Consider the following 21,830-nt stretch of genomic DNA (forward strand, 5'->3'; position numbering starts at 1 on the left):
TTTGTTTTTTTCCACCAAAGATGTTCACAAAAGTATGGACAACCCTCTCCCCACCCAAACGAACAAACACGTACATGCACATGGGTGGGCATGCACACGCAGCAGAACAGCAGGGGGAAACTTCTCGCCTCCCTTGGTGCACCTGTTGATGGCAGCAAGCTAAGCGCCTGCTGTGCCTCCTACATCATACACCTCACTCCCTCATTCACTCATTTACTTTCTCCCTCATTCACTCACTCACAAGGACTGACTTGCTTTTTTAATTTTTATTTATTTTTGGTGTTCCACTGACAATTTAGCAAACACGAAGTCAAATGATACTTAATTATTAACAAAAATAAATAATAATAAAGATAAAAATAAAAAAGGGCCTTCTAAAGGACATAAAGGGCATGATTAGTTGCATAGTTCTAGGCTTTGTCTGGTCTGTCAGTCGTTCCACTTGCTATAATCCAGCACTATCATTGTGAGGTTATCATCTGATGTTCATTTTGCTCAGAGCTCAGTGTCTAAGTAGATCGAAGAGCCACAGTTGTGCTTTAGTTTGGCCTTTTTGTATCACAGGCTGCTGTCTGCTAGTGCTCGCCGTGTTCACTTCCTGTACAAACAAACATAGACACCTGCATCAGTGTGTCAGCACGGTTCACGCATGCATGAACTCAGACAATATGTTTTTAATCTTCAGGTATCCTCCTGTTCCTGTGCATCTTCAACTGTGACAGCATATTCAGTGGAGTCCCTACATGTTTACCCAATGTCCCCACTGACCCGTGTCATATTGTGTCTGCTCCATGTTCATGAGACAGCACTCTATGCCAGTGAGCCCCAGTGAAAAAGAAATGAGTCAAAGGCACTGTCTGCTACTAGGTTACTGCACTGTAAAGGCATCCTGTACATTTAAATGTCTTGTCCATTGTGTTTGAAACATCTAAGAATCTTCTAATTATTAGTGACATGATTTTTTATCCCTGTTTTAAAATCTTTATATTTAATGTTGCATTATATCAGATAAACCAAGTTACTGTTTAGAGCTCGTGAAGTTCTACTGTTGATATATTGGGTCTTACATTGGGCTGAAAATCATTGTTTTTGTGTTTGTCCTGAGTGGATTTATTGCACACAGCCACTCTTGATGTAGAATTCATCATGTTGTGCCCCATAGCTTTTCACTGTGGGCTTGTGTGGAGCCTGGTGAGTGCTGTCTGCTAATTGCTTCAGTTGGCAGTGATTTTTTTCAGTACTTGATTCAAACACGGCATGTCTTTCGCGCATACTAAAGTACTGTAGAGTACTGTGGTACTTTACATGGTCTACCACAAAACACTCCTCTCCTCTCAAGTACAATATTGGCAAAGCATTCCCATGAGGAACAACTGAATAAAAATGAAGGGTTTGTATTCAACCTATTCAAGGAAAAACATCAATATCAACATATCTCTTTCTCTTATTGTGTGATGAGATGTGAAATGTGCCCTTGTCAAAGACATTGGTACAAAGTACAAAATATATAAAGCATATACATGTAATATATAGCAAGATATTTATATAATGTCAGTTTATTAGAGCCCTCCTGATCATAGAGATCTGTCAAAAGATGGGTGCTGCCTCTGTGTTTGAGGCAAGATAAAAAAAAAACTATTTAGATCAAACTGCCAGCACATTTCCTGTTTCAACAAAACTGATTGAAACACAAACAAATGAGTTACATGCCATCCTTTTGATTTGCCGAATTTGCAGTTTTACTCAACTAAATGATCTTAAAATGATTTTATGTGTAACATTCAGCTGTAAAGATTGTGTGCCTCTTTTCTCAGGATACAAGGTGAAGTTACAGGTTACAGCTGTTTGATTATTTACTGCAACACTCGGAGTGTTTGCACACTACTGTATGCTCGTGTTACTCATTTTTCCTATTATGAAATGGCTTATTTGACTAATGATGATAATGACAGTGGTGAGGGTGACTGCAGTGATGATGACAACACATATGGGCAAGAACACAGCACAGAAACAACAAAGATTTGTGATTTGAATCCGACCCAAACGTCTTCTGCCTGCAGCCTAAGCTAATGAGCACTTCCAATGAGGTGTCATAACCACAGTCATCAATAATTTACGTATTGCATGTGGTGTTTTATTCCCCTGCATTTTGTTCTTGTCAATACTCATTTGCAACGTTGTTGGCATTTCCTTTTTTAGCCTACAGGAAGTAAACCTGTTTATTAAGCTTTGAGCATCTCTGTGTTTTGAGCTGTAAACAGGATCATCCTGAGCTGCTTTCACTGTGGAAATATTGTTCTAGTAGTCATGCAACTAAGACCAATAATTACACTTTTCAAGATATCAAACGTAATTTAATGGGGCCACCAGTGCAGTCTCTCTGCAGAGTGTATAGGGACAGAGCAGGGTGAAGCGCTTTGTTGTCAGCTTTGTTGGCAGTCTGTCACAACCTAAAAAAGACTCGCTCTTCTCAGTATTAAATCACGTTGTGTCAGATCAAATTGTGATAAGTCGTAGCCACAACAGTTACCATTACCATTTCCTCTGAAGCTTAATGAAACTTAAGCATCACTGTGTGGAAATTGGGTCGTTACAGGAAAGAAGAGGCTAGAGCAGCCGCACTGATGGAAGTGCCGGTAATTTCACGGCTGCCACGCTGACAAGTACCTACTCGGTTTCCTGACCAGTCAAAACGCATGAATGTTAAAAAAAAAGCTCAGCCACTCTTACTTTGTTCTGCCATTACAACAGGGCTTCTCAAACATTTACATATCACAGGAACCACACAGGCACACATTAGCCCACTGAGCTGTACCTGGTTCAGCTTTACTTTCAGGGACTCAAGGTAAAATTATGTATTGTTTTTGAGGAAGTGTTGAATTTTACAACCACCTAATATAGACATTAAGAAAAAAATAAAACTCCTCTTATAACTCATCATGATTTTTAACTGATGATATTCAAACACAGTGGAGAAAAACAACACACCACTGCCGCATTTTCCCCTCAGTAAGATTTATGCATATTGCATTGTGTTTATCAGGTATGTTTTAAGACACAATCTTAATTAGAGCATACATTTAATTTTTAATTGGTGAAGTTAAATAACACAAAAAAAGCAGCTTCCATTCTTCCTTTGGTTAATTAATGTTTGAGAACACAAAAGCTACACAAAACAGTGTGAGAACAGAGTGCATCTCAAATTCAGATTGCAAGTATGCACAAAATAAAAACACTGGGACAGGGAAATTGTTGTTTTTTTTTTTGGCAAGATGTCATTTTATGTTGTCTGAAGATAACAATAAAAAAAGTGCACTCAATGATGTGCAGATGATGCAGAGTTATGGATGGGACATAAAATGAGTCTTTTGAGATTTGTGTGGATGTCTCACCTTGCAGCAGGGAGGTTGCTGTCGTCACAGTCTCCGGTACACCATCCTTGCTGTAAATGGACTGGAGGAACTCTGGAACGCAGTCGTTTTCGTCGACAATAACAACTCGTACCTGAGAGAGAACACAGGAAGGGAGAGGAGAGGTTGAAAGACAGAGCAGAGACATGGAGGAAGTGAGGGGGGCGGGGTGGGGGGTTGTCGACATGGTGTGGTTATTCCCCCCATAACTGAGCTTGTCACTCACACACAATATTCCTGTTTGAAACTGAATTGAAATTCATTCAACATAGGAGCATTTTACTTTATATACAAAATCTAAAAGAATAAAATAACAACTATAGAGTTTCTGTATTGCTGATCTCATACAAGTACATGTTTCAGTAATGCAGTTACTGTATCCACATGTACTAAAACTGGCCAGGCTATCAGTGGAAATTCTGGAGATTAAAAGCCACACTGGGTCGGTGTTATGAAAATTTTTAAATCTGGGATTACTACTTCAGGCACCATCCGGAATTGGTTTTCTTTGGGTCTGGAGTCGTTTTCATCTCCAAAATAACCCAAAATAACCCAAATGAACCCTATTCCCTACCAAAAGGAAGCCTCGTCCCAGACTCCTCCAAAGGCATGCCCTGACCCTGATCCCTTTGGTTTATTTACCCCTCCTTAGTGAGGGAGCTGCTGCAGAGTCGGCACTGTGGTCCCTTCAGTAGGTCAGCAGAGAATGCAGTGTTGTGCAGTTTTTCAGAAGCCCTGAGCTAACAAATGAGAGTGGATCAGTGTGCAAAGATGAATTTGTATGGTGTGAGTGTGTAGGTGGGTGTGTGCGTGAGACACTGTAATGCTGTTTAGTTCATTAGGGACATGAAGGCAAACACAGCATCTTCTACCAGATGTTGGCTGCCTGATTGCAGCATTCAGGAGGAATACATACTGACATGGGGCTGGCAGGCAAGCACATCTGACCCCAACCCCACATCTCCGATTCTAAAAAAATACAGTAGTATACGCACAAACGCTACAGATCACTCTTTGATACACACACGCGCACACACACAGAGTGAGTGTTGTGTAAATACCAGTGGTATTAAGTCCTGGTAGGTAAGATGAAATTCTGTAATATCAGTTAATCCTTCAGCAAAGATCAGCTTCGAAGCAACGGACAACAAAATAAAATCTGACCATGTCAACTCCCTGAGGTGATTTGTGTGTGTGTTTGCAAGTGGCTGTCAATCTTTGTTTGCCTGTGTGTGTGCGTGCATGTGTGTGTGTGTTTGCATGCCAGGGTGAGTAAGCCTATGTGCCAGTATGACAGGAAATGGCGAGAGTTGTGTGAGATATATGAACTTACAGTATGTGTGTGTGTGTGCAAGATTGAGGAAAAGCAAGATTGAATGAGAAGAGAGGGGAAGTCAGCCGTAATAAAGCAAGATGAGCTTAAACACACGCACACATGCGCACACACACACACACACTAGGGGCAGCTGCAGGCAGGTCTCAGGCTGGTTAGGTAACTAATGGTGCCGATGAGCTATCACTCCTGGAGGGAGAAACTTGGAAACTACCTGCAAATTAAAGTCATGCTCGGCAGCACCAGTCCACACAAATGCACCACCTCTGTTCACTTATTTTGGCAGGTATGGACAGATGTCTGAAAAGCACAATAAAAATCTGAAGCAAAAAAGGACAATTGCACAAATTGGAAGCAGTGTCATTGTTTCTAAAGTCTTCTTTTGAAAAAAAAAGAATGCAGTCATTTTTCCCCACTATTAATGCTAAGGTAAACTTTAATAAGAGAGAGCGACGAGGAAAAATAATACACCTTCAGTCATGAGGTGCTGTCTTACTGGATCAACATAGATTTTTTTAGGGAAAAAAAACAATTCTGATACAAATTCTTTGACAAACAGACGCCTTACTGTGGATAAAATAAGCAGCTGAGCTGTCAGTCACCATTATAGCATGTCCAGCAAGTTTCTCCAATCTCAAACATAATGCATCCAACCAAAAAACAATAAGATAAAGTACATTTTGACATGGTCACAGGTTGTCATTTGTTGTATTTATCATTCTCAGCAAGGTGGCTTTTACAAATTATGACCCTGCCTAAGAACAGACACCAGAGAGTATAGAGATGTGGACACTTCAAAGTGGCTGGTGCAAATGAATGCAAAGAGGAAATTTTCATTGAGGCTGTGATGGACATGGAGGTGTGATTTCCCTCATTCCCGAAGTATTTTGATGTATTTTTGTTTGCACCTCTGTGTTAACCTGTATGAACTGAAACCAATGGGAGAGCAGGTATTGTTTGTTGGATTGAAAAGAGGACCAGAGCAGACCTGAGCAGGGCTGGCTCGACCACGCAGTCGAATCACTGACACAGCAGGGAACAGGTGGAGTGTCAGTGGAAAGTTAGTGGAGCCCCTCTGTATTTTGGGTGAGGCCTACATGCCTCACACTGAAAACTGAGAACACAGTAGAACTGCAGTTTTCAGCTGTAGTGGAAATCTCATTATATATTTCATTTTACTCTTATGTTACTTTTATGTATCAAAGTTTGTTCTCCATGTTCTCCCATTGTGAGTGGGAAAGTGTGTGGTGCACTTCCCTGCACTATCAGTATCGGGAAAGGTCACAAACATGATAAACCATAGTGAAATCATGTGATTTGTGTAACTCTTCAGTGCTTCACTCTTAACTCTGTCAAAGTGCCTTTCTGTTTTTTCAGAACCAGAGAGCATCTTGCCTCTGTGCAGGCACTGTTACCCATATGCATATGTAGAAATTGCAATAAATACTCTGAAAGACACCTGCTTTTTGCAAATTTACGTTGAGGAATTTCCATATTAGCTATCAAGAGGGAATTACTGTGGCATCACAACCAGGTCCGCTAGAAGTGACTGACAGCACAACAGTTTATTTTATCCACGTGAATTTCTTGTTTAATACTGAAGGGAGTCTCGCCTTGCAGTTCTAAGCATGCAGTTTTCCTTTATTAAACTCAACTCATAGAATACATCAAAGGGATTGTGGTGTGGGATTAATCTGCTACTTTGCTGTCTCAAAAATTTTCCATCCTTATATCAATAATCATCTATCGTACATTTCAATATTTAATGTAGCACTTTCAGTAATAACCACGCAGTTTCTCTGGGAAAAAAAAATAAACATGCATCAGTTTTACCTCGATTTTATGTACTCACAAGCACAAAAGTAGTTGTGTCCTGTTGGAAAAAGACACTGATTACTACAAAAATGTTTCCAGTGAAAGACAATACATTTATAATCAGATTTTTTTTTTATTCCAATTGTATCACTGACTTTTATTTATCTCATTTTGACAATTTTTGATATTCCAAGACTGAATGCTATCACATAACGTGTGCTGAAATGTTAGCATGGAACCAGCATAATCCTGCTTAAAGTATTCCAGTACAGCACTGGTGCCAATGCTACTGTGCTGTGTCATATCACTTACTACAGACACACGCTCATAAACAATATTCATACTGTATTTCAATACCTTTTTTCACCAACCTGGCTTTGCCCCAGGACTTTCTGCGCCGAGGGGCCGGCAAACAAAGGAGGATGCAGGAGCCCCAGATCACGCAGAAGGCCCCGAGGGAAGTGGCATAAGAGAAAGGCTGAGGCGCAAAGCACATCACATGCCACTGCCTAGTATCCTGCTAGCCAATGTCCAGTCACTGGAAAACAGGCTGGATGATCTCAGGGCCAGGATAATGTACCAGAGGGACATACGGGACTGCAACATCATCTGTCCCACCGAGACATGGCTGATTGCTCTCGTACCGGACTGCGCCGTTCAGCCAGCAGAGTTTTTTACAGTTCATCGCATGAACAGAACGAGTGAGTCTGGGAAAACTAGGGGATGTGGTGTGTGTCTTATGATTAATAACAACTGGTGTGACAGTAAGAATGTAGTCACTCTTAAACACTCCTGCTCGCCTAACCTGGAGCTCTTTACATTGAAATGCCGGCCTTACTACCTGCCATGTGAGTTTACTTGGGTTATCAACAGCGCCGTTTATATTCCACTCCAGGCGGATAAGGATGCTGCACTATCTGAGCTACATGAGACTGTTTCCACCCTTCAGGCTAGTCAGCATGAAGCGGCTCTCATAGTAGCCGGGGACTTTAATAATTTTTACTCAGCACATTGACTGTCCCACCAGAGGACAAAGGATTTTGGACCACTGTTACCCCACTGTTACTGTTACAAAGCCAAGCCTCTTCTCTTCTCTTTCTCCCTGGAAAGTCAGATCACACCGCAGTCCTTCTCCTGCCAAAATATATACAAAGGCTCAGGCAGGAATATCCTGCAGTGAGAGAAGTGATGCGGTGGACCGATCAATCAGAGGCCGTTCTGCAGCGTGCGTTGGATTCAGCCAACTGGGACATGTTTTGCAATAGCGTGGGCGGAGACATCAGGGAGTTTACAGAAGTGGTTGTGGGATTTATTGGAAAAGTTTTTGGATGATACTATGCCTAGAAGGACCATCCAAACTTGGGTAAATAGATCTGTCCACGATGCTCTGTGGTCCCGCACCGCTGCCTACAACTCTGGGCTCATCTAGACCAAAGACTAGAGCAACAGCCACCAGGAAAGTGGCTGGACCAGATGGGATTAGCGGCCATGTCCTCAAAAACTGTGCTGAACAGCTGGCACCTCTGTTTACAGAGATATTCAGCCTCTCCCTGGAAATCAGTGTGTGATCCCCACCTGCCATAATTGTTCTTTACAGTTTGCATACCGGCCAGGCAGATCCATCGACAATGTCATAGCCCTCCTCCTCCACAGCACCCTCGCCCACTTGGACACTGGTAAGGGGAACTATGTGTGTTGTTAATTACAGCTCAGCATTTAATACCATTATCCCCTCTACACTGGTCTTTAAGCTGAATAATCTGGGCCTGGACTCCTTCCTGTGCAGGTGGGTCTACAGCTTCCTGAGCAGCAGAACACAAGTGGTTTGGTTGGGTCATCACACCTCCTCCCCCCTCACCCTCAACACTGGATCCACCCAGGGCTGTGTGCTCAGCCCTCTGCTGTACTCACTGTACACCCATGACTGCAGGGTCACTCCAGACTCCAGTGCCATCATTAAGTTTGCTGACAGCACCGCTGTTGTGGGACTTATTTCCCACAATGCTGAGACTGCCTACAGGAGGGAGGTCTCCCACCTGGAGGACTGGTGCCGAGAGAACCACCTCCTGTTGAACGTCAACCAAGGAACTGATAGTGGACTTGCATCCACTTCTCATCAGTGGCTCTGAGGTGGAAAGGGTGGACACTTTTAAATATCTTGGAGTGACCATCTCACAGGACCTGTCTTGGTCTCAGCACATCAGCAGCGTTGTGAAGAAGGCCAGTGTCTGTACCTCCTCAGATGACTGAGAGACTTTAAGCTCCCTCTCAAGGTGCTCAAGAACTTTTACATTTGCACCATTGAGAGCATCTTGTGTGGGAGTATCACCACCTGGATGGGAAACTGCACAAAGCAGGACTTCTTGGCCCTTAAAAGGGTGGTCCATTCAGCTGAGTGGACCATCAGAACACCCCTCTCCAACCTGCAGAACATTTACACACATCGTTGCAGGTTAAGGGCTGAGAGGATCCTCAAACAGCCCAGTCACTCCGGACATTCTCTCTTCTCACTACTGCCATCAGGCCAGCCAATCCGCTGCCTGAGGACTAGGACTGAGGATGAAGAGTTTCTTCCCTCAAGCCATCTGTCTGCTCAACTCTGAGCCTTAAACAGGACCAATATGCACAAGAACCACTTTACTGCACATTATATATTTGTATTTTATTTTTTCTTTGTCTATATTTTCTATATTTCCAGATATATATTTTATTTTATTCTTATCCTTTGTGCTGACAGACGTCGATTTGTGTTTATTTTCTCACAAATAGTACAGATACAAAAAACATTTCATTGTACATTGTACTATGTATAATTGTGCATGTGACAAATAAAGCTTATCCTATCTTATTTAGTAAAACAATGGGGATGTAAACAGTATGAATATTTTAAAAGCTGAATGTCTACTGTGACGGGTATAGTATGAACCCAAGTGCAGTACAAAACAGGCAATGAACTGATGATCAGTTAATAGGTTTATTAACTGGCACACAAAACAGTTCACGGGCTGGGCAGAAGGCTTGGTCGAGGCAGGCAAAAGTTCAGTAACAGGGAGGCAGGCAGAATCAGGCAAACAGTCCAGAGAGAGACAGGCTGAGCTCGTGGTCGAAACAGAAAGCAGAGGTAATTTACCGGGGATCAGGAAAAACAGGCAGGTCGTAATCAGGCAGGGTCGGTACCGGGAAGACAGGCAGGTAAACGCTGGAAAGTCTTGCATGGCAGAGAACAATCTGGCACCGAGTGAGTGTGAGGCTGGAGAATATATACTGGTAGGTGAGCTGATTGGTGAGTGAGAGCAGGTGTGTGATTAGTGGGTGTGGTGTGAGCAGGGCAGTGGAAAAGTACTGAGTCCATGGCTGGAGCAGAGTGTGAGCAGGGCAGTGGAAAAATACTGAGTCCATGGCTGGAGCAGAGTGTGACAGAACCCCCCCCTCAAGGGACGGCTCCCGACGTCCCCAAAAGGTCCCATGAGCCAGGGCGGGAGGAGGGGGAAAACTGGAAGGTGGGCTATAATTCCTGAGAGGAGGACAAGGTCACCTGCAGATCTCCCGTCTGCGACAGGGAATCCTTCTCTGGCTCAGGAGCTAGAGCAGCAGTAGGGCCAACAGCACGCACCCCTCGACGAGGGAAGCCCCCGACCATGCTGTGAGAGGGCTGGTCTGGATGCTGCCGATGAAAGTCACGGAGGAGCTGTCGGTCCAAAATGTGACGAGCAGGAACCCAAGATCTTTCCTCTGGGCCATAACCCTCCCAGTCAACGAGATACTGAAGGCCTCTGCCACGTACACGGGAGCGGATGATGCGACGCACAGCATAGGTGAGTCCCCCATCAATGAAGCGAGGAGGAGGCGGCGGAGGAGCAGCAGGCACCAGAGGGCTCTCCCGGACTGGCTTGACCTTGGACACATGGAAAGTTGGGTGAACCCTCATGGACCGGGGAAGCTTGAGCCTGACTGCCACAGGATTGATGACTCTTTCGATGGGGTACGGTCCGATGAACTTGGGAGCCAGCTTGTTGGACTCCACCCGCAGTGGAAGGTCACGGGTGGAGAGCCAGACCTTCTGGCCCACCTGATATTCTGGAGCTTGGGAGCGACGACGGTTGGCAGCAGAGGAGTACCGGCCTGCAGCTTTCAGGAGGGAGACTCTAGCTCTGGCCCAGGTCCGATGACAGCGATGGAGGAAGGCTTGAACTGAAGGGCAAGAGGCCTCCTTCTCCAGGGCTGGGAAGAGGGGTGGCTGATAACCATAGGCGCACTGGAAAGGAGACAGGCCTGTGGCAGAGCTTGTCAATGTGTTGTGAGCATATTCCACCCACAACAGCTGCTGGGACCAGGAGGATGGGTTCTGGGACACAGTACACCGAAGGGCTGTTTCCATCTGTTGGTTCATTCTTTCGGTCTGGCCATTGGATTGAGGATGGAACCCTGATGACAGACTAGGTGTGGCTCCCAGCAAACTGCAGAACTCCTGCCAGAACACGGAAGAGAATTGGGGTCCCCTGTCTGAGACCACATCCACAGGAATCCCATGGAGACGAAAGACATGGTCAAGAAGTAGTTGGGCAGTCTCTTTAGCTGATGGAAGCTTGGGTAAGGGGACGAAGTGGGCCATCTTAGAGAAGCGGTCCACAATCGTAAGTATGGCCGTCTTCCCCTCAGATGGTGGCAGACCAGTGACAAAGTCTATAGAGATGTGTGACCAGGGACGATGCGGCACAGGAAGTGGCTGTAGAAGACCAGACGGAGCCTGACGGGAAGATTTGTTCTGGTTGCAGGTGGGGCAGGCATTGACATATTCCCGGGTGTCCTCCTCTAACGTGGACCACCAGAAGCGTTGCTGGAGGACGTCACAGGTTCTCTGGATCCCCGGGTGACAGGAAAACTTAGAGGCATGAGCCCACTGGAGTACTTCTGACCTTAGGGCTGCAGGGACATACAGGTGATCTGGGGGGCAAGCACTGGGACCAGCCTCCCCCTCTGTAGAAGTTCTCACCCTCTCCTCGATCTCCCACGTCAGGGATGCCACAACACAAGGAGACGGTAGGATAGTGTCTGTAGAGATGGATTCGTCCCCTTCTCTCTGAAACTGGCGTGACAATGCGTCTGGTTTGACATTGCGGGAGCCGGGTCTGTAGGAGAGGGAGAAATCAAACCTGGTGAAGAAGAGGGCCCATCGTGCCTGTCGGGAGTTGAGTCTCTTAGCAGTTCGGATGTACTCCAGGTTTTTGTGATCTGTCCAAACTAAAAAGGGCTGCTTAGTCCCTTCAAGCCAGTGTCGCCATTCCTCTAGGGCCAGCTTGACAGCCAGAAGCTCCCGATTGCCAATGTCATAGTTTCTCTCAGCAGGTGAAAGACGCCGAGAGAAGAAGGCGCATGGATGGAGTTTCTGGTCACCAGCTGCTCGCTGAGACAGAACTGCACCCACTCCAACATCAGAAGCATCCACCTCCACAACGAACTGCCGCTCAATGTCCGGGAACTGGAGGATGGGTGCTGAGCTGAAACGGTTCTTCAGAGTCCGGAAAGCAGAGTCTGCACCGTGGGACCAGCGGAAGGGACTCTTGGGGGAGGTCAACATGGTGAGGGGAGCAGCAATGGAGCTATAGTTCCGGATGAAGCGTCGATAAAAGTTTGCAAAACCCAGGAAACGCTGCAGTTGCTTACGGGTCTCAGGAACTGGCCAGGACTTTACCGCCTCCACCTTAGCAGGATCCATCTCCAAGCGTCCCTCGGCCACAATGTAGCCAAGAAAGGCCACTGACTGGGTGTGGAACTCGCATTTCTCAGCCTTAACGAACAGCGAATTCTCCAGGAGGCGCTGCAACACAGTCCTGACATGGTGAATGTGATCCTCAAGGCAGGTGGAAAAGATAAGAATGTCGTCTAAGTAGACAAACACATATTTATTGATCATGTCCCGGAGGACATCATTCACCAAGGCTTGGAAGACGGCGGGGGCATTGGTGAGACCGAATGGCATCACCAAATATTCATAATGTCCGGTGGGGGTGTTGAAAGCAGTCTTCCACTCGTCCCCCTCCCTGATGCGTACGAGGTGGTAGGCATTACGAAGGTCAAGCTTGGTGAAGATCTTGGCCCCTTGGAGTAGCTCATGGGCAGAGGAAATAAGTGGTAGGGGGTACCGGTTCTTGATGGTGATGTCGTTGAGACCCCGGTAATCGATGCAAGGGCGCAGGGTCTTGTCTTTTTTGTCCACAAAAAAGAATCCTGCCCCTGCAGGAGATGAGGACGGGCGTATGATTCCAGCAGCCAGAGAGTCATTAATATAGTTCTCCATGGCCTCCCGCTCTGGACCGGAAAGAGAGTAGAGACGCCCCTTAGGAGGTGACGCGCCAGGCTTCAGATCAATACAACAGTCATAAGGGCGGTGGGGGGGCAGCGAGGTAGCTTTGGCCTTACTGAACACTTCCCTGAGGTCGTGGTACTCAGTAGGGACTCTGGCCAGGTCCGGGCAGGTGCTGGGGAGCGTAGTCTGGCGAGGCATCGATGCATCCCGAAGGCAGACCTGGTGGCAGAAACTGCTCCAGCTGAGGATAGTGGCTGTGGTCCAGTCGACATGCGGGTTGTGTTTACGGAGCCATGGGAAGCCCAGGATCAGAGGAATGTTGGATGAGGGCAGGAGAAGAAACTGGATGGTCTCATGATGGTTACCAGAAATCAGCATGTGAACAGGGGCAGTCTGGTGGGTAACCGTTCCCAGAAGATGACCATCCAGGGCCCTGGCAGGAATCGGTGGGTTGAGGGGAATCCCCTCTAGCCCGAGTTGCATAGCCAAGCCCTCGTCCATAATATTGCCATCGGAACCAGAGTCAATGAAGGTGGCCAGGGTGTGGGAGTCTTCAGAGAAAAGAAGCTGGACTTGAAAGAGGGGGCGTTTAATCTGAGAGGAAGATTTCACTCCTGCATGACTCACCAGGACTTCCTCATTCACTGGGGAGCTCTGCCTTTTAACGAACAGAGAGAGATAAAATGTCCAGCTTTCCCGCAGTACATACAAAGGTTCCCCATCCGGCGACGCTGGCGCTCCTCTGGTGTGAGTCTGGTGCGACCCAGTTGCATCGGTTCTGGGTCAGCAGAGACAGGTGTTGCAGGTGAGGGCGGGGACGAAGCGGATGGGGACTTCAGGTGGTGAGCTGCAGTGGAAAGTGCAGGATTCTGTCTCCTCTCTCTTCTCCGGGCCCTGACACGGAGGTCCAGTCGAGTGCTGAGCTCGATGAGTTCATCCAGTGTGGCAGGTAGAGGATAAGAAACCAGTTCGTCTTTGATATATTCTGCTAAACCATGCAGAAAGGCATCCCGGAGTGCAGCCAGGTTCCAGTCACTCTGACGGGCCTTGGTCCGGAAGTCGATGGAGTAATCTGCCACAGACTGATTCCCCTGCCGTATGGAGAGTAGCTCAGAAGTGCCATCTGGACCCGTAGCTCCCAGCCCGAAGACCTTGCACAGCTCCTCCGAGAAGGCCTGGAATGAAGCACAGGCAGGAGTCTGCCTCTCCCACTCTGCAGTTCCCCAGAGGAGAGCTCTATCTGTCAGGTTGCTGATGACGTATGCCACCTTTGCTCCCTCAGTGGCAAATGTGTGTGGCTGTAGACTGAACAGCAGAGAACAGGAAGTCAGGAAGGGACGACAGAGCTTGGGATCCCCATTGTAGCGCTCTGGGGCCCCCAGCCGGGGTTCTGATATCATCCTTGGCAGAGTTGGAGCTGGAGCTGGAGCTGGAGCAGGAGCAGGAGCAGGAGGTGGAGGTGCTGGTGCAGAGACTGTGGCCGCTGGAGAGGAAAAAGTGGAGATCAGCTGTTGCAGTTGAGCTGTGAGGGTTGTGATGGCCCCGGCTTGGGCCTCCGCCGCTTGTCTGGCATGGGCAGCAGCCTGCTCCATTCGTTGCTCATGAAGCATGAGCACTCTCTCGATTCTTTCAAACCGATCCCGTGGTGACGGTGGTTCTGCTGGGTCCATGACTGGCCAGATTGTACTGTGACGGGTATAGTATGAACCCAAGTGCAGTACAAAACAGGCAATGAACTGATGATCAGTTAATAGGTTTATTAACTGGCACACAAAACAGTTCACGGGCTGGGCAGAAGGCTTGGTCGAGGCAGGCAAAAGTTCAGTAACAGGGAGGCAGGCAGAATCAGGCAAACAGTCCAGAGAGAGACAGGCTGAGCTCGTGGTCGAAACAGAAAGCAGAGGTAATTTACCGGGGATCAGGAAAAACAGGCAGGTCGTAATCAGGCAGGGTCGGTACCGGGAAGACAGGCAGGTAAACGCTGGAAAGTCTTGCATGGCAGAGAACAATCTGGCACCGAGTGAGTGTGAGGCTGGAGAATATATACTGGTAGGTGAGCTGATTGGTGAGTGAGAGCAGGTGTGTGATTAGTGGGTGTGGTGTGAGCAGGGCAGTGGAAAAGTACTGAGTCCATGGCTGGAGCAGAGTGTGAGCAGGGCAGTGGAAAAATACTGAGTCCATGGCTGGAGCAGAGTGTGACAGTCTACATCTGGGTGTATCCTGCCTTACCACAACCATACACTGTATCAATAAATCACTTAAGCTTTGCTGTAGCCATTCAGCCCTCCATTATCCTCGCAATTGTTCCAATGTGATGGAATGACTGATGCTGTAATTCTGCTCAGGAGGAAGCAAAAAGCAAGTACAAGGGCATTAAAGCTAATTTAAAGCACAGAGCATCTGTAAAAGGTTTACTTTGTCAACAAGATTAGCCTACACAACACCATTTTTCCACTGTTAGATCCTTTTACTGATTGAGATGACTTAAATCATTTTCAAAATGACAAAAATGTTTGAGATGGAATTTAGAGTATTATAAACATTTTTTTTAGTAAAGTACCATATCAAAAGTATTCTTGAAGACAAATTCACAAATATGTAATGAAAGAAAACTTCTTCCAAAAACTGTCGTAAAATAAAAATGCAAAGGCGATGCCCAGCATTCAACAAATACACAGTGTAGTTTATATCTGGTGTTGTTAAACTGCACAGACGGAGAGGTGGCTGCGGGGCCAGTGGTTGCAGTCTAGGAGGTGCTGGCTTTTCAGGGCTGATGGGACAACAAGTGGAAGTTCAAAAAGCTTACCCTAGCTTCAGAGAGCAGGCACAGGGCGGATGAGGCTGGCTATGCAGGGCAGGAGTGGGGCACAAGGGCACATATCAATTCCCTACCAATTCCTTTCTTTAATTCTTTCCATCTGTCTTTCAAAGCTCACCATTGAATCAAGCAACCCTTCTGTCATTCCCGCACTTTTCTCTTTTTCCTTCTCTCTCTCTCTCTCTCTCTCTCTCTCTCTCTCTCTCTCTCTCTCTCTCTCTCTCTCTCTCCATACAGGCTCTTGGTGCTCTGCAGTACACAGAGGCCCAGAGCAGAGCAGCTGAGGACAGATCGGTTCAGTAGGACACGTTTTAGCCTGAAGCCAGAGTAATGATGGAAACCAGACCAGATGCTTCGATGCCTGTAGCGGTCAGCCGCTGTTCTCTCTCACTTCCTGATAACAAGAGGAATTCAGTGGGAATCCCAGAGCAGTCAGTCCAGACAGACAAGTCTATTTGGTTTTGATTGAAGACAATGTTCATGCCTTTAGACCAGAAGTGAATATGTACAGTTGTTCTGTAGGCTCAGAATTTCAATGTTCTTTTACAATCAATTCAGGCTGAGGGCATCCCATAACAACCCAACAACAAAAAGACCAATTGTGAAGCCCGGAAACCAGACAATTGTTTTAACTGCAACATTCACAACAGGACACACCTTTCCTCTGGACTCTCTCAGATTCTCTGCATGACTTACAGTGTGAGAACGCTCAGCAGGAGAAGCAAAGCTGGCAGGAAAAGAAACAAGAGGCATTTATCAGAAAATGTCTCTTAAACCCTTCAGACTCTTGTCTTGCATTTGATGACAAACGGGGACTAAAGACGACTACAACTCGTTATGAGGTAAAGTAGAGTTGAGGATTAACAACTTGGGATAAGCTGAAGAAAAGTCTTACCTATTGTACAAGGGCATACTAAAAATCTCAGGATGTTAGCAGTGCAGATTTCACAAAATAACTCAGCCCAAATACAAAGGATTCACCTAACTCAGCTGCCCTGTCTGTTGCAGCCATTGGCTGTAGGACTTGCTTTCTAGTGGAAGCTAAGTTAATTTTATGCGCATGGCAGCTGAAGCCAAGGTGAAGAATCTCTCCCTTCTCTGAAAGCCAGGTTGTGCCAGCCAGCCCTGCTCTCCTTACCTATTAGTCTCTGTCCAGGACACCATCCCATGGTTGGGAGATGAACCAATCGACCCTCATGGTTTCTTGACTCTGGGAGAGGAGGTGTGGTTCAACACTGGGGCCAAACCCATGACCCAAGTCTGCTCTATTCCCTCTGTCTGAGGGCCTTGGGCCCTTGTGAAGAGTAAACACCACCCACAGGAGCACAGGAAGCACCGGAGATAGAAGGGGATCCCATTGTAAGAAATGTCTGTTTTGTTAATGCAGTCACACACTGTTTTCCAGGATCTACAATACTCGACATCACTGTAAGCTTCACTTGCAGTGACTACCAAAAAAATAATAGTCTACGTCGCACTAGTGGCACCGCCTGTCAGTAATCTGATTTTATCCATCTCTTTGACCTGCTCAGTAACAGTCTTTCATGTTGGGTCCAATTCCCACACAAGGTCGCTGACCATTCTCTACTTATAGAAAGATTGCTTGTTACTGGTTTTGATAGGGATGCTTGCAGCTGGCTTCAGAATAATTTATGAGACAGACGTCAGTGTGTGAGGATGGTGGTAGCCCAGTCTGGATCCCTGACAGTTACAATGGGCGTGCCATGGGGATCTATTTTGGGCTCAATCCTGTTCACCATTTATATGAATCACTTCCTTGCACGGTCACCAAATTCATTTTTATGTGGACGATACTACTATGTACTGAACTGCTGACTGTTTAATCAAGAAACTACAACTCTCCTACATTGCAACACTATCTTATTAATCTTAAGCTGATGCTTAATGCAAATGGAATTTGTGGTTTTCTCAAGATCCAAAAACAGAGTACTGAAATCAGCACATCTCTGCAGTCAGTGGTATAAATATTGAAAGGCTAACAGAATACATGTATCTTAGCATCTGGCTTGATGATACATTTGTATTTAAATACCACATCACCAGTACTGGACCATGGGGATGTAATTTACAGACACTGCCTCCACACTTAGGCCCTTAGATTCTGCTTGCCACTCAGTGTTGAGGTTTATTGCTGGTGATATACTATACTAGACTCACTACTGTATCCTCTACTACAAGATTCTGACTGAGAGGTGTAATAAGGATTGGCTTCTGTATTAGAATCATATATCACATCACCTGGTCCACCTTGAACTCACTCCAGTCATTGGCTGGTTCTGGAGGCACCTCATGCCAGGACTTATCTTGGAAGGACTGCTTTGAATAGTAGTGTGGCAGACTCATGGAATATCTTACAATGTGACCAAATACTATCTATCTGCTATCTTAACTATTTGTGAGGGAATTTCTCCCTTCTTAAGATTTATAGGTAGGCAGGCCGTGAGAACAATAGTTCACTGTCTGGCTCTAGGATAGTTGTGAAGATACTCGCAGGGTCCAGCTGGCACATTCCCCAGTGGCAGTTGCAATTGCAACCAAGGTCACAGCACAGACCCCGCACTCATGAAGATACGATAAACCAAGCAAGTCTGTGGATGGGAGATGGAAACATTCAGAATGCAGTTTTAAATCTGCACACTTTTGTTAAAAAAAAAAAGAAAGAAAAGAAAAGAAAAGAAAAAGAAAAAGCCATAAAAACAATAGTTCTGCCTGTCCCTTGGATAGCTGTGAACATACTCTGATAGGATGCTGGCACATTCCCCAGTGGCAGTTGCCATAGCAACTAAGGTCATAGCGAAGACCTTACACTCGTATGGATATGATAAACCCAGTCTCTGGTTGGAAAACCTAAACATTCATGATGCAGGTGCCCCCTCAGAGTCACAAGGCACCCTGACTTCCTGGGTCTCCTGAAACTTCTTCCATCACATGGGAACCAGGTCACAAGATTTCCACCATCCATTCACCATCCATTACCTGCCTGAAACTATTTTACTCATTTTGTTTGTTTATTTTGAATGTGTGTATTTTCCATGGTGTGATCTCAGCATCATTGTAAATGAGGGTCACCCTTAATTTGTCTGACAATCTTAAATAAAGAATTGTGTGATTATTTTACTGTCATAATTAACACTGCTTACCACAATTCAAGAGCTTCCTTCAGCCAACTATCACCATACTGGGACTACAATTCTGTTACCAGAGTAAGTGACAATAGCTGCAAATACAGCAGATCATTGTCAGCTGTGCTGCATGAGAAACAAATGAATTCACTCCATTGGTAGAAGACTTGTTAAGATGAAGACTTGTCAGATAGTGTTTGTAGTATGTTGTGCAGACTGTGTAAGGGGATATCGACAACCTTGTAATGTCATAAATCCTTGAGTTTTGAAGACCATTCAGTCATTGGGTTTGACAGTGGAAATGTGAATTCACATCACACACACAAACCTCTGCTGCACTGCTCATGCTGTCCAGGCCTTCGCTGGCTCGCACCAATAGCAAGTAGCGATGCTGGTCGCTCTCGTAGTCAATAGGGCGGGTCAGACTGATTTCACCGCTCTCTGCCGAGATGGAGAAGAGACTGCTGGGATTGATGAGGAGGCTGTAGCTGATTGGTTTCTTCTGGAAGGACACAGCAGGTGTGACCAGGAAGCTGGAGAGACATGGAGAGAGAGTTCCCCATTGACTAAATGTGCTGTAGGATGGGGTAGATGAGAGCAAAGTATATACCCACATAGTTCAATTGATGTCTTCCAAACATGCTTTTATGTTAGAGTGGTATAGAGAAGGATTCTGTACAGCAGATAGGCATTTTCCACTACGGGAAATTAACCATATATCTGAAGTGGAGAACCTGTAAGGCACAGGGACCAACAGTGTTATTTTAAGTGGCAATAGTATGGATATTTTTCTTAAAGGTTAAGTTCTTGTAGTGAAAAAAGTATAAAAGCAGCCTCACAGAACAAACAGAGCTGACTACAGAAGAGCAAAATAATAAAGAGCAAAGTACACTCCACTATGTGTCAAATAGATCCCAGCAGATTGGAATGAAGGAGACTCAATTATATTAGACCTCTGTACAGAAATAAGAGGAGTACTTTAACATAGTATGTGGATCAGATAAGCTTTGAGTACAGAGCAACATGGAAACAGAAGAGTAAAGAAGGGCAGAGTGAGGTACCTACATATCTATACATCAGTGTAGAAAGGACTGAGCAGACTTGAATGGAAAAGAGTGAGGGCTGGACTCACAATCAATATCCTGACATTAAAAATGTTTTTCCAAATCCAATTACTGCATCATTCCATGGCAAATGTATGCAAAGTCATATTTAATATAATCAGCCTGATGTTTATCTCAGCTAACTGTGTTACACTGTTGTGCATTAGAATATGCTCTGCACACCTAAAATGAAAGACTTCAATAACTACTTTACCTATTTTTTAATTACAAATTGTTTGTAATTTATAACAGATATTAGATAATTTCAAATGAGAAAAAAAGACTCAATATGGTCTTGTCACAATTCTAATAAAAAGTCTATAATTTAATTAAATGATTAAAGTATCACAAAGACCTCAGTGGAGCCCCTTAGAGTCAAGTTAAGTGAAAGAAGACCAGATAAGAACTGAGTGGACTGAACTATCTAAGAGCAAAGTGAAGAGCAAAGAAGAGGATGATACAATAAAGTCAAGTACATTTCTGTACAATGTCCACCAGAGCACTGGGGTATACTAATGGAGCAGAGGTGGGGGTATACAGCAATAAAATGCTAAGCTGAGTTGGTGCTTGTTATTTATTGGACATGCTTTCCAACGCTTACACAATTTCCATGATGAAATCTGTGTAAACAGACTGGAATATCCATTTTACTGGTTTGCCAAATGTGTCAGTCAAGGATAATGAGGCCAATTCAAGGACACTAGTCATAACTGTTCTGCTTTACTCAGACCTCAGTGTGTGTGTGTGTATGTGTATGCTTGTACGTGTGTGTGTGTATATGTGTATGTGTGTACGTGTGTGTGTGTGTGTGTGTGTGTGTGTATGGATGTGCAGGCCTACACATTATATTGTGAAGGCATGCAGGCATGTGACATGCATATTCAAGCATATATGCACAATGATCTCATATACAGAGTGTAGAGACTGTGCATTCTATCAGTTACTGCATCCCTAATTCAACTTTTACAATAAAACACTGTAAGTGTGTGTGTAAATCAATACTTTGAAGGAAGTGCTTTTACTCATGCTGCATATAATATACTCAAGGCTAAATGTGTCATGGTAAAATCAACTGTAGCAGTCTGTAAAACATGAAGAGCACAGTCAGAAAAAAAGAAATATTGTGTGTGCAGATCAAATAGGAAGGCAACATCTGAGAAATACATGTGTGCACAGATGTGTCTGAGTCTGTGAAGTGTATAAACCACTTCATGTGAATGTTGAGTCAGGAAATGTGGCTCAAAAAAATCCTTATTTTTTTGGAACATGCCCAACACTGGAGACAATTTCAGAGATGGGCCCAGGCTTTTTTTTTTTTTTTTTTTGCTGTGTGTATGTGTAAACTCACGGCTGTCCTTCAGGGGTGTTTTCCGGTATGGCAATGGTGAAGGAAGCGTTTGTGAACTGTGGCGGCCGGGCTCCAGCCACCACAGAGACGACTGCAGGGGCACTGCGGCTGCCCAGCCGGTCAGCAGCCACCACCGTCAGCAGGTACTCCCTGTCCCGCTGCAGGGGAAGGCCTGTGGTTCGCACCTGGCCACTCTTCCTGTCTACTTCAAAACGACCATCACCACCTGCAGATAAAAGCAATATGTTTGCTGATTAGAGTTTGATTACACATTTCCAACACGTTCTCCAGAAAGTGCACACAAGAAAAATAACTAGATTTGTTGGAGGAGATATGGAAGGCCAATAGATCAAAGATAAGATGCCTAAATAAAAAACAATACACAGAAAACAGCAGAACATGAAAGGAATAAAAGGTAATGAAATGCAGGTTCAGAATAACCTTTTATGTATAATAGATAACCCAACAGATTGGCAAGGCAAATGAAAGCTTAAGAAGTTATTTGAAGGAAACAATGAGAACACAGAAAGGTAAGAGGTGACAGATAGCTTTA

The 21,830-nt window shown here is 45.3% G+C and overlaps 1 protein-coding gene across 1 annotated transcript in view; it reads right to left on the reverse strand.

Moving 5' to 3' along the window:
- The window catches only part of si:ch211-186j3.6 (neural-cadherin), a 276,919-nt gene that overhangs the window by 185,867 nt on the left and 69,222 nt on the right, over nt 1-21,830 (reverse strand). Inside the window, exons 3-5 of the mRNA XM_041034346.1 lie at nt 21,278-21,503; nt 19,155-19,359; nt 3,393-3,504 (exon numbers count right to left, since the gene is read on the reverse strand). Coding sequence (XP_040890280.1) covers nt 3,393-3,504; nt 19,155-19,359; nt 21,278-21,503 — 543 coding nt within the window. The remainder of the gene's footprint in view (nt 1-3,392; nt 3,505-19,154; nt 19,360-21,277; nt 21,504-21,830) is intronic.

Source organism: Toxotes jaculatrix, chromosome 1 (assembly GCF_017976425.1).
Source record: "Toxotes jaculatrix isolate fToxJac2 chromosome 1, fToxJac2.pri, whole genome shotgun sequence".
Classification (NCBI taxonomy): Eukaryota; Metazoa; Chordata; class Actinopteri; family Toxotidae; genus Toxotes; species Toxotes jaculatrix.